The sequence below is a fragment of the Parasteatoda tepidariorum genome, chromosome 3 (assembly GCF_043381705.1).
Source record: "Parasteatoda tepidariorum isolate YZ-2023 chromosome 3, CAS_Ptep_4.0, whole genome shotgun sequence".
Taxonomy (NCBI): Eukaryota; Metazoa; Arthropoda; class Arachnida; order Araneae; family Theridiidae; genus Parasteatoda; species Parasteatoda tepidariorum.
In genome coordinates this window covers 65,169,930-65,183,128 of record NC_092206.1, presented here as the reverse complement: position 1 = coordinate 65,183,128, position 13,199 = coordinate 65,169,930, and the positions used below count along the sequence as shown (strand labels likewise).

Here is a 13,199-nt window from a genome sequence, read left to right as displayed (position 1 = left end):
TGGTAAGAAATTTGATCCCAATCAAATACCTGTCGAAATTAATTATCTGGTAGTGACAGTGACGACTAAACTACAGCGCAGTGACAAATAAACTACCAGCTAAAGTGTATTAGGCGCTCCATAACGGACACCCTTATCATATACATTAAGAATCCTTGTGAGCAAGTAAACACATTAGGGAACAGTAAAGAAGAAAAAAAACAATATTGTTTTCTAACTCCGTCGAATAATCGTGATTGAATTCACTATAACAAAGGATGGTTTAAAACAGCCAAAAACCAGTTTATTTGCCTAGTGAATTTCGAAAATGTTCGCTTTTCATTAAGAATAACCTTTAAGCTTTATCCTCAAATAAATTGCTTTTAGATCATTTTAATCACCCTCTTACTCTTTTCGTACTCAATTGATCAGAGTTCGAGAACATTTTCGTTCGTAGTCCCTCAGATAATAATTTCCTATCCTTAGTATGCATAATTTTTTTACTTTAAATTTTATAAAGATTGTTAACATATATACAAAGGGTGGACATGACGAAGACTCTTGGCCAACTAAGAGGCTTTTTAACGATTCCTTTACACATTCCCAATGAGAACGTCCAAATCATATGGACTGGCTAATGAGGATGTTAGTGCGGGGCCATATAAGTTGATTCCATTGTTTAAATGCTGTTCTGTCAATAAATACTCCATTTATGAAATAATTCCCGTGAAGAAGAACTGACACAGTATGAAAGCGAGTCTGCCAAAGCGGATTACAGTAAGAAACAGGATACTAAATTCTATATAGGATGTAAGATAGTCAATAGTCAAAAGTTGATAGAGCTTTCCAAAACAAACTACTTTTACGATAAAATATTGAATTGCAATGCAAAAGATAAACTCTATGAGGAAGCTGTGAGGAGTGGACGAAACATCCAATATTCGAATACTGAGAAGGGTTGATATGTACTAATGCTTTCTTCTGAGCCACGGTGGCTCAGGAGATATTGCACTCAACTCTCAATGAGGCGCCCTCAAACTCTCAATGAGATATTACACTCAATTCAAATTCTGCTCACAGCGACTACAGTGTTAACGTAAAATATCCTCAGTGATAGGCGAATAATGAGTTCAAATCCTTTAGTCGTCGGGCAAACCGGGGTAGGTTTTTCTCCTCCCTGTAACCTCCATCAAGAAGTTCTCCACGAAAGCTAGTTTACAAGATTATGGAATTGAACATTGATACCTGTAAACCCAAAAATGCTTCGGCTGTTCAACAATGGTTATAAAATGTACTATGCTGCAATCGGTAATTTCGTAGAAGTAGTAAGGTTTTATGAAGAGGTATTTCCAAACAGGGCGCTACTCGATCGAAATTAGCGCCATAGCGGAAAACGTTGGAGCAATGCCATAAATCTTACAAAATTTGAGCATTCCCTCCGTTGTGGTGTATTGTAACTGGTGGTCATTCATTTGATGTAAAGTATACAATGACAAAGATGCTTTTTCTCTATTATCCGTCTCGATTGTACTCTCTATAGTTAGCTCCTTTATATGCTAAACCTTTGTCTTGCAACTTCACATTGTATTGTGAATGTTGTTTGTTTTGGCAAGTTTAATTACCCCTTATAATTGTGACTAATAGTTTTATTACACGCTATAAAGTATCAGAAGGCCTTCTGAACTTACATTATATGTTCGTCCTGTACGCCACGGCTGAGCTCTTTCTGGAAAGTGATGCTTTTGTGGAGATGTCCTTGTTCTGCTGTCTCTCCCTCTAGGACTGCTTTTATCTTGATATTCGTAAGCATACGTTTCGTAGTCATTCCTTTCATCATCTTCGCGGTGAGTTTTACCTTTCTTTGGGCTTTTTTCATTGTCTTTGTCAGCCGCACGCCGCCACCTGCTGCCAAAATCTGCTGCCAATTGATCGGAATCTTTAGGTTTTTTGTCCTTCCGATACATTTGAAAGATATCCTAAGTAAGAATGCCTAAAACAATTCTTGAAAAAAGCAAAAATAGAAAAATTTAGACTTTTTAGAATTGGAACGCCTGAAACAACTCTTAAAATTTGAAAATAAAAAAAATTAACTTTTTATGCAACAAAATGCGTTTTAGTAAAAGATTTTAAAAATTATTAAATTAAGGAAGGAAGAAACGAAAAATAGTCTCATTAAAAAATTTTTAAACTATGTGGTGAATACTTAATATATATTCATATAATCATACTTAAATATAGATTCAACACATTGCTATTTATAGTCGACGCCTTTTGAGCTTAGAATTTATTATAAAACGAAATATCGTTTTTAGGAAAATTAAATGCAAATTAAGAGCTACTAAATTTTGCTGCATTGTTACCCTGAAATCAATCTTTTGACATTAAAATAATTGTCATCCAAGTTAAATATTTATTAAATGATTATAAATATTCTTGAAAGAAACAGCAACATAAAAATTATAATTGTCATTTTCATGCCAAGAACATATTAATCTAAGCGATGTATTGTGATCATATGAAATTATATCTTAATGCAAACTCATTCGGGTATTTAAGTCATTTAGAATTTTAATAATAAGAAATATATTCAAAAGACATAACTATTAATTAGAGATAACTCACAACTTTTATAAAATGCAAAACAACAAATGGGTAAAATACAAAACTTACTTGAATAAACTATTTGAACTTAGTCATAGACATAGAAAAAGTATTTAATAATTCAAAAAAACAAAAACATTTACTTGCGTTAATTTATTTAAATCAAACGAGATAAGAAAACAAGTCCTGCTTCTGTTAACCTTTCGTTTCTAAAAACAATTCACTCAAAGCATATCTTCCTCAGATAAACACATGATTTCAGAATCTGAGAAAAATCAGAACAGTTTGTTGCTATTTTGACAAAATTATAGCATACCATGACAGTTAAGTACCAGCAACGCTAGAAGAGGAAGATCATTGAAATCAGCCGATTCTGCATAAACAAGATGGCATTTTAGCGTAACAGTTATTTGCCTTAGTGTATAATCACGCTAAGTCTTACGATGGACAGATCTTGAGACACGGTTCTCAGTAAATTACCGAAATCAAGTATCACTGCTGTCAAGTAGACTGCGGACAGCGAGCGAGTGACCACTTTAATCAGCCTGCAAAGAAGAATCTTTGTTAAACTGTTCTACCGTAAAGTGATCAACTTCGAGAGCGGGTCGTCAGGCTACAAAAGCGAAGAAGCCATTGGATAAAAATGGCGATGGCCTGCTTCGAATCATCCTCAAGGATGTTTCCCGCGCAGTCGCCAATACCCCATTTGTGTAGCTCTAGTGAGACTTAAAAAAAATACTATTATTTATCAGGCTGAATCACTTTTCGGATCAAATTTAATTGAGTACCTGTAAGCGAAGTCAGTTTTGACTGCTTAATCGTGGTATAAACAAATACCACTGAACCACAAGTCCATGGCAACTTTCGAGAACCGGCACGCCAGGAATGTAAAAGAACATCATAGAAACAAACCAAATTGAAGAGTATAACTCGTAGCCACCCCCAGCAAACTTCTACATAAAATAAATAATTCAAGAAACTGAATAGTTAAGATATAACTTGATTAAAAACTTCGTTCGACCTAAGATATATATTGCGAAAGACAATCCACGCAACCCGCAGACAATACTGAAACGAAATTTGCATTAGCGCTTGCCAATCTAAATCCATCTACAAAATTCTCCTTTGAATATTAAGTTATCCCGAGACCCTTAATGCAACCTCAAACATTATCACATTGAACTTCACAGCTCTTTGATACAATCAAACGCATTCGCAGCCTTTTACTCTAAACCACCAACCAAAAATGTGGACTTCAGCGGAGCAGACCAGGAATTCAATCAATTCTTCACTTTACAGGAACTTCACGATGCCCTCTCATCCTCCAAATGTAAATCATCAGGACCAAATAAAATTCCTTAAAGGTACTTCGCTCTCTCTCGGAAGCAGCTCTGCAGAAACTCCTGAAGGAGTTGAACTCTATTTGGGTTTCAGGACAAATCCCAGAGTCCTGGAAACTAGCACATGTCATCTCCATCCATAAGAAAGGGAAACATAGAGAGCTTGTGTCATCTTATGGACCTATATCTTTAACATCAACTCTAAGCAAAACGTATGCTTCTAAAACGACACACTGATTTTTCACTAAGGACAAGAGTCTTCCACCCCTATTACTGCTGTTTCCTCCCATTTAAAAGAGTAGATTCAGTACTCACCATCCTCCATCACGAAGTCCTTCGGACTCGGTACGAAAAGAAAAGTGTAATTTACTGCTATCTTGACATCAACGCAGCGCACGACAATGTCAACCAGGATGCTTTAATCCTCAAACACTTAAAATCCGTTATAACTGGTAGAGCTCCCCTTTTCATCCACAATTTTGTCAAATACAGAAAGACAGCCGTGTGATGGCGGAGAGTGCTACCAGAATTTTTTAATGAACAGAGGCGTTCCACAGGGGTCAATTCTTTTCCCATTCCTCTTCACGATTTACAGGTTACACTCCATCTTGTTCTCCCTGGCAACATATTATCTTGCATCTTAGGTAATGATATCTACCTGATTGCAGTCACTGAAACCATTTACGAAGTAAAACATAAAATGCACTTTTCCCACCACCAAATTCAGAAATGTTGTAAGGATTGGAACCTGGAGACAGTCCTGGAAAAGAAAGCTGCCATTAATATCTCTAGAAGACGAGTTGCTGGCAATTTCAGGCACATTTTTAACAAACCCATCCCCTGGGTCCAAAATCTGCGGATTGTCGACCTATATTTCTCTAGCCACATGACTTTTCACCATCACTTCAGAGTGATAAAACAAAAAATCCTGAAGAAACTCTCTGTTTTCATTGCATCTTTCGCACACGCTGGGGTGCTCAATCAGATCACCTGCTCCAAATTATCAACTCTTGTATCAGGAGTATCCTTGGCTACGGAAGCCACATTTTTACTTTCTCCAGACAATCCAGTCTGTCAAGAGATCGGTCCAAAGTTTGAACACCTTAATATTAATAATAACTTTTGCATATTTCGAAATTAGCTAAGCTAGTCAAAAAAAATTTGCACACAGTAATAAATTTCATTTATGCAAACATAATTCTAAGCGAAAAATGTATTTTATTAAATATAATTTATTTTTTTCATTTTTCAAAAATTGTTTTAAATTGTTAGGTATACAAATTTTTACATCATTTCAAAAAACTTAATTTTATAAGGCAAAAAAAAAATACAAAATTAAGAATCGGCCAGAGTACCAGCTTGTGCGTTGATATTCTGATACCTGCGTTGTTGTTGTAGTTCATTTACGTCGCACTAGAGCTGCACAATGAGCTATTGGCGATGGTCTGGGAAACATCCCTGAGGAAGATCCGAAGACATGTCATCACAATTTTGATCCTCTGAGTAAGCGATGCAATCGCGATATTGGATTATATAAATCGCGATTGGATAATATAAATCGCGAGATTGGATAATATAAATCGCGATATTGGATTTTAAAAAAGCGAAATTACAAATTGTGATATTGAATTTTTAAATCACGTAAATACGAATCACGATGCACGATGTATAATTTTTAGATCGCGTGAATACGAATGGTAAATTAGGAGTTTTCCAAAACGCGTATAGATAAGAAAATCAACCACGTGAATACGATTCACAATATCAGAGATTTTAAAAACGCGTAAATACAAATCGCGATATTGGATTTTTAAATAGCGTGAATACGAATCGCAACGCGTAACTTTCAAAACAGGTAAATACGAAAATCTATGTCTGATATTAAAATCGCGATATTAGCAGATTCCAGTACTGTTCCAAATATTTGAAAGGTCGAAAATCCACCAAAACCAGAAGAATCAAATTAGGGGAAGAATCACATGCAAGTAAAAGTGTCGTTAACGGGATTTAACAAAAGTTTAAAAATTTCGTCGGATTATAAATTTTTGATTCGAGGAGTGCAAGTCCAAGAACCAATGGTCTTGAGATACTAGCAGATAACTAACTTGATTCTCATGCCCCGCTTCTAGTTATTATTCCCTGAAGAATGATACAAAAAAAAACTGAATCCGGGGTACACCCGAAATACAATCTTTTTGCTGCTCGTGCATTCCCCTCTGTCAATACGTAGATCATGCGCTACAAAAGATAAGTTCAAATACTGGTCTTATTCCTACAGTGCTCTTGTGAACACCACCACTAAGCGGCGAACAAAGACGATTTCGACCATGGGTTACTATACAAATCTTAATCCCTATGATGTCCCCTACTTTCCCTTAAAATTTGTTCCAAAAGTGCTGGGAGATCCGTGGTGGCTCAGGGGATAGATCTTTTGCCATCCAATGAGGTAAGCCGGGTTTGAATCTCAGAGATGGCTGGTCGATACGAATTCCGCACCCAGCTGATACAGGGATAAGTTAAGAGCTGAAAATAGAAAATTTTATGTGCAAAACACATTTTAATTAGTTGAAAAAATATCATAAATTTGAGCAAGAAAAAAAGTACTTGTAGAAAGCATATATCAATATTCATCAATATTTTAATATTGAACATGGCTGAACGGTTTTTAAAAAATTGTACGAATCTCAATTGGTGCTTTTGGAATAGTATCAATATGAATGTAGAGCGTAATTTTAAATTGGGAGAATACAGATCACGATGTGAAATTTGAAATTGCGTAAACACGATTTACAATATGCAATTTGAAATTCCGCGAATACGAATTGCAATGTGCAATTTGAAATCAAGTCAATACAAATCGTGATGCGTGATTTCTAAATAACGTGAATATGAATGCAGTACATAATTTTAAATCTGCAACATACAAATCATGATGTGCAATTTTAAATTGCGTAAATAGGATTCGCAATATGTGATTTGAATTCACATGAATATAAATCACAATATGTAATTGTAAATCACATGAATACAAATTGCAATTTTGAACTACATGAATGTAATTTTAAATATCATTTATATTGGCAGGAAAGCGTAGCGGGATGAGTAGTTTGAAATCTTGTCTACACAAATAACAATGTGCAATTTGAAACTGAGTGAACATAGTTTTAAATCTCCTTTAAATAAGTAGGAAAAATATTTTAAAAAAAATTTTTTTTTTTAAATTTGAAATTTTCCCAAGAATAGGAAACATTTTTCTTTTTATTTAATAAAAAAGTAAAATTTCACTAATAAGCTGGAAAATAACATCCCTGCTTCTATATTTCGAGGGTCAGAAATCCAAATGTATCGGGGAGATATGCTTATTCAAAGAAAGTAAGTTTTTGTGTCTGATTTTGTAACTTAAAAATATAGTCTGTACTAATTAATTAGCACATTTGAAGTCAACCCCTTTAAACCATTAAGGTTAGTACTGTGCAGATTTGATCACTAGTTCAAAAATCACTCTGGGTATCCCTTTCTTTATTTTTTTGCACACTGTATATCAAAGTTGAAAATATAATTTTGAGACACCGAATATATTAGAAAGAGAAAATAAAATACAATAAGATGACAAACATTTTATTGCTGGACAAAATAAAATTTCACTATTCTGTTGTTTGGAAGTTTACTTTTGCAAGCTATTACAGTAACAAATTATACCACAAAACAACTTAACAGATGTGGAGTGAAAAACATGACTCAAATCCAGTGCAAAACTACATTTTACAAAGTAAAGACAAACTTAATGAAAACACCAAAGATACAATTATTAAAACATAATTGATTTTACGTTGTCAAATCTGCATAATTTTAAATAATTTTTTTTTCATTTTTTACATTGAGTAGATATGTAAGGGTTTATGTACAAAAAGGCTTCATTTCATTAACATGCTTTTTGAAGAGTCAAATTTAGGTTTTTATATATATATATATATATGTATATATAAAAAGAGAAATAAAAGATAAAACATATTCACAAAATAATAGTGATCTTTAAAAATTTATTTGGCAAACACAGGAAAACAAATGCTTCTATTTGAATGCTAAATTTTCCGGTAAAAAGACTGATGTCCTAGTTTTGTCATTTACATTTTTGTATTCACAATTCATCTACATATATTATCGCATTTGAATGTTAATGAACTGTTCTTAGTGGACCAACCTAAGAAATGTACAATGAAGCACATGCCTCGAGCGATGCAACCATGCAGTTCATTTTAACAGGAGCAGCAGTGTTGAGGTCTGTGCAGTCCAACAGTGAAAATAGAGCTAGGAACACTGGATCATTTCATATATTTTCCTTTACTGTACACAACTTCTTGCACAAGGCAGATTAAATTCAGTTCGATCCAGAGAAGCCAAGGCAATTCTAAAAAGTTTTTTTTTCTTTCTCTTTTTTGATAATATACACACTTGGCAAATTCACACAGGAAGGTGTTGCTGGGTGTAACACTTAAATGTTCAACACACTGAGTCTGTCAGAAGGTGGTGCTACGATTTGTCTGCATTTGCTTGACGACTGTGTTTTGGATAATTTGGTTTCAAATAATCTTCATTGGAAAGACTAAAAACATCAATGCGATCCTCTTTACGGTATTGCAGGCATTTTCTGATGAATTGCTGAAAATAAAATAACACTATAAGACAAAATTTTAACACCTTGCATAGCATCAATAATATGAAAAAAAACTCTCCAATGCATAATTTAAAATACTTTTCATTGAGATTTATTGGATTGTTATTAGTTAGGTTACAAAGTAAATGTTTTTTAGGCAATAAAATAGCACAAAAAACAGTGACAGAATTTAAAATACATTATGAAGTGAAGTGCCAAAGTAAACAATAATTATTATACAATAATCTGGGGCATTATTTTTTTATTTTTGAATTTAAAAAGCGGATCAATATAAGTTTAATAAAAAAACGGGTAAAGAAAACATAGTTTTTGAAAAATATTCAAATTATCTCCTAATAATGAAATATTAGTTATAATTAAATGAGTTTAAATTAGTATGTAAAAATAAATTTAAGTGAAAATAAAAAGGAAATAACTAGAGGGCAAAACCGATCATGGAATAAACTGTTTTTAGTACCAGTGGTACACAGATTTATAATAGTAATATCTTATTTTTCTTTAATTGCTCTCATTTGCAATTAATAGAAAATTTTAATTCTTTGATGAGAATTTACAATAAATTTACAATAGTTACAATTTATAATAATTGACTGACACAACTGAGAAAAATGTGGAAATTAGTGAATTGAAGAATAATTAGCACATCTAAAATATTAAAAGAAAAACCATAGACACTTTTGAAACATTATAGTAATTAAGTAATACAAAATAAAAAATTAGGAGCGTAGAACAAATATAAGAAGTCATGATGAATTAAACACAAGAATCTAAAATAATTACATATAATTGAACACAAGTAAATGTAATATTAATGCTTCTTATAAATTCACTACCTTAGCTTCATTGCTAACGACTGGCTTGGGAGGAAACTCAACTTCTTTTGCTTTGAGAATAGTATTTTCTTCTAATATAGTTGCTTGGGATTGATTGTGCCCAAATGGCTAAAAATAATAATAGTAATTAGTTACAAAATATTTTGACAGAATAATGATAACACTGAATCACTGTAATTTACGGAAACTAAGGCATATATTTAAAAAACAATATGAAACAACAATTTTCTTAAAATTTAAATGCTTCTTCATCTATTGAAATATTCATAGTTCACTGTAGATAGTTCATATAAATTGTTTTCAGAAAAAAATACAATTTATTTTAAAGAAGTTTGCCTATCGTTCTGTTCAGTAATAATAAAATACACATGAAAACTTTTTTCTCTCCAAAAAATAGGAAATAAAACAATAAGTTAAGTATCGTTTGAAGCTTAATATCAATTCTAATTAAAAGATAACATTAAATTAAGATATTAAACGGAGGCAAGTGGCCTGAGATATAACTTTTTAAACAACACAGAGGCTCTGCTTCCTACTTGCTTCTCTCCCCAATTCCCAGGATTGCTTTGTAGTAACCTTTGAATCAGAAACATTTCATTCAGAAACAAAGATTCATTGTTTCATTCAGAAACAATGTTTCATGTTGAAGATTCATTGTTTCATTCAGAAACAAAGTTTAATCCAATTTTTTTTTCCAATGGCAGGGAATACAAACAATAACACAGAGGAATAATAAAATTTAATCGAAATTATCTATTTTATTTTATTGACATAAGTATATTCTCACGCTCTTCTTTATAATTTTGAATTCAACTTACAAAACAACTATTGTTAAAGAAACAAACTTGCTTTTGAGAAGTATTTTTCAAATAATTTTAACAAGCTAAGCTAATTAAGAAAAGAGGAAGACCATGAAAATCTCACGCGTTTCCTCAGCAACAAATGGTTTCTAATCTCTGATCAAATTATCACTTAAGTTAATTTCTTCCAGGATTGTGGACATGCAAAAACAATAATAATAATAAAATAAAATAAAAATACTATTTCTTGCTTAGCATGCTGTTTTTACTACTTTTTTTAAATGCATATTTAATAATTTTTTAAGCTTTTTCTGGAATACCTTTCTTCTGAAAAAAAATAATAAAATAATAATAAAAATCACCAGCATTTATCACGTTTGGTAATATGTTTTGTACAAAAACAAGCCAAAGCAATTTAGAAGTTAAAAAATAAAAATTTTGATAAAACTTAATATATTGTAGTAACAAATTCCACTTTTTTTTATTTTAAGTTTTAAACTGATAAAATAAAAATATTGAGAGATAATTAAATATTCCCACTTTTCTTTAAAAAATATATAGACATTGTTTTAAGTAAAAAGTGGGAAAGTTTCATGAAAAAAATTCCAATAACTTTCAAACAGATAGGAATTGTGAATAAAGTTGAAACAAAACACAAATGTTGACATTTAAGCAGACATAAATTATTACCATCCTTCAATGGATCACAATCTTCAGTGTCTAAACATAAAATGGTAGATAAACACTGAGATATTACAAATAAATAAATAATTGGAGAAGGTTTAGAGATTTTGGGAGAAAAATATTAAAATTACCTTAAGCTTGAACCAGACGCATATCTAATGCTACACAATGTTATGGAACAGGTATAAAAATAATTTAAGTTTTGTATGACAGCTTTCTTTTTGTTGCAGATAATTCTTTAAAAACTATTTTAATTTTAAAAAAATTCTATTTAATTGTTAAAAATGGTAATAAAAAAATATATTATTACCTTTTTTCCATATAAACATTGGTAAAATATCACACCTACACTCCAAACATCAACTTTTGAGGAAATTTTCGGAGGATTCTTTCCTACAACAAAACATTCAGGTGGCAAATACCTAAAATAAATAAACAAAACATATAAAAAAATAGGTTTATTACAAAAACATAACATCTTTAAACAGCATTTTAAAACTTAAGAGTATATATTTTTTTATAATCTGCACACAAATATCAAATAAAATTACAGGATTTAATAAAAACCATTAGATAGGTCGCATAGGGAAATAACTATTTCTAATCTTGAGTGTAATACAAAGGATCCCGTGGATTAATTTTAAACTAACAGTAACATTTGAAAATTATTGCATTACATACTTATTTGTAGATGCAGAATTGGCATAGAAAACAAAATTCTTACCTCAACAAAAAAGTTGACAGACAGTTTTTTTAAGATTTTGAAAATTTTATTCTTCATTTTAATTTCAGAAAATTAATAATTATCTAGAAAAAGAAATGTTGCAAATCAAGATATAATCAAATGTAGTGGCAAGAATAAGTTGAATAAATTAACAAAATTATTTTTCGATACTAAAATGCCCCTTTATCAGGGTTGGGTTTTTGACGTCAAAAAGTTTTTTTTGACATGNCAAAAACCTGCCAACCCTGCCCTCTATATTAAAACAATGAAAAACAAAAATAGTTCACTACTCTAGTGAAATGAAAATTTTTAAAAAAAATTAGATATTTCTGAGAAATTAAAAAAAGAAATGTTTCATGTAGGTAATAAGAAGGGAAAAAAGAAGAAAAACTGATGTTGAACAGAAAGATAAACACTAATACATACTCAAGTTTTTAATATTATATAGTTATAATATCAATATTAGCTTAATGCCCGTTCTAACTGAATACAGATACTAGCTAAATCGTACGGGTTGGAAAAGATTAAGCCAACAATATATGAGTACTGAACGACACTATGAATTTCTGCATAAAGTTGAAAGACATATACCAACACAATTAATAAAGCTAAAATAATATTAAAAAAATTATCACTATATTTTGCCTTTCCCAGTGGCTTTACATTATTGAAATAAGCAAAACAGGTTTTTAGTAGCTCAGCCTATCAAAATAAAGATTAACTGCATTCAGAATCATTTGGCATGATGCTATTGCTTAAAACCAATCATGATAGTTCAAATTTACCACAACGATACTTACTTCCTTAGAAGGAAAGTAAAAAACCTCTTTTCACACTATCTATATCAGGGGTTTCCAACTGGTGGCCCGCGAACTAAAATATACATTTTTTGCGGGCAATTTTCGTATAAAATCTATATGGATTTAAAATACTTTTCTCGTTAACAAAAACCTAATTTCTTCGTTTCTGAGAAATTTAACATACCAATGGTGCAAAAAAATTTCTTTCTCAGGTTTTGCACCCAAGAAAATATTTATTCAAATACAAAAATAATTGCATATGTTGCTCTTTTTTATTTCATTTTTTTGTATTTTGTGAATATAATTTAGCATGTGTGTATCAGAAATATTCTCAAAGAAATTCTCAGATTTAACTCTTTGAAACCACTCATTTAGGACGAAAATATTTACACACACATTTGAAAATTTTAAATGTAAATATCTATTCTCTGGTGGTTGCAGCAGACAAACCTCAATTTTCTCATTGAACATTTTGTGTGCTACTATGTAAGTTTTAATTCTAACTTTACTTAAAGTTTAATTAATCTTAACAATTAGATATCTGTTGTACATAAATTGTTTAATACATAGGTGCATATTAAAGTTATTGTAGCCCAAATTTTTATTATCTATTTAATATTTTTAAAAATATAATTTATAACAATTAAATATTTTTAAAAATCTACTTTTTATTTTAATTTGAAATTCAATACTTTTGTTTTGTACAACTTGGTAAAAATCTGACAGTAATATTTAATGTTCCTTCAAACAGAAAAGAGCCCTA

The 13,199-nt window shown here is 31.1% G+C and overlaps 2 protein-coding genes across 12 annotated transcripts in view; both read right to left on the bottom strand.

Moving 5' to 3' along the window:
• LOC107445667 (beta-scruin) overlaps positions 1 to 3,062 on the bottom strand; it is a 47,499-nt gene extending 44,437 nt beyond the window's left edge. The window contains exons 1-2 of one of the 2 annotated variants that reach the window (XM_043051685.2): positions 2,650 to 3,062; positions 1,668 to 1,980 (exon numbers count right to left, since the gene is read on the bottom strand). In XM_043051685.2, coding sequence (XP_042907619.1) covers positions 1,668 to 1,943 — 276 coding nt within the window. In that variant the 5' untranslated portion in view covers positions 1,944 to 1,980; positions 2,650 to 3,062. The remainder of the gene's footprint in view (positions 1 to 1,667; positions 1,981 to 2,649) is intronic. The other variant, XM_043051684.2, reaches the window with a different exon arrangement.
• Positions 3,063 to 7,940: 4,878 nt separating this feature from the next.
• Positions 7,941 to 13,199, bottom strand: part of LOC107445682 (serine/threonine-protein kinase tousled-like 1) — a 39,974-nt gene continuing 34,715 nt past the window's right edge. For all 10 annotated transcript variants that reach the window (XM_043051686.2, XM_043051687.2, XM_043051688.2 and 7 more), the window contains 3 exons: positions 11,223 to 11,334; positions 9,429 to 9,536; positions 7,941 to 8,579 (listed from right to left, as the gene is read on the bottom strand). In XM_043051686.2, the coding sequence (XP_042907620.1) occupies positions 8,451 to 8,579; positions 9,429 to 9,536; positions 11,223 to 11,334 (349 nt within the window). In that variant the 3' untranslated portion in view covers positions 7,941 to 8,450. The remainder of the gene's footprint in view (positions 8,580 to 9,428; positions 9,537 to 11,222; positions 11,335 to 13,199) is intronic.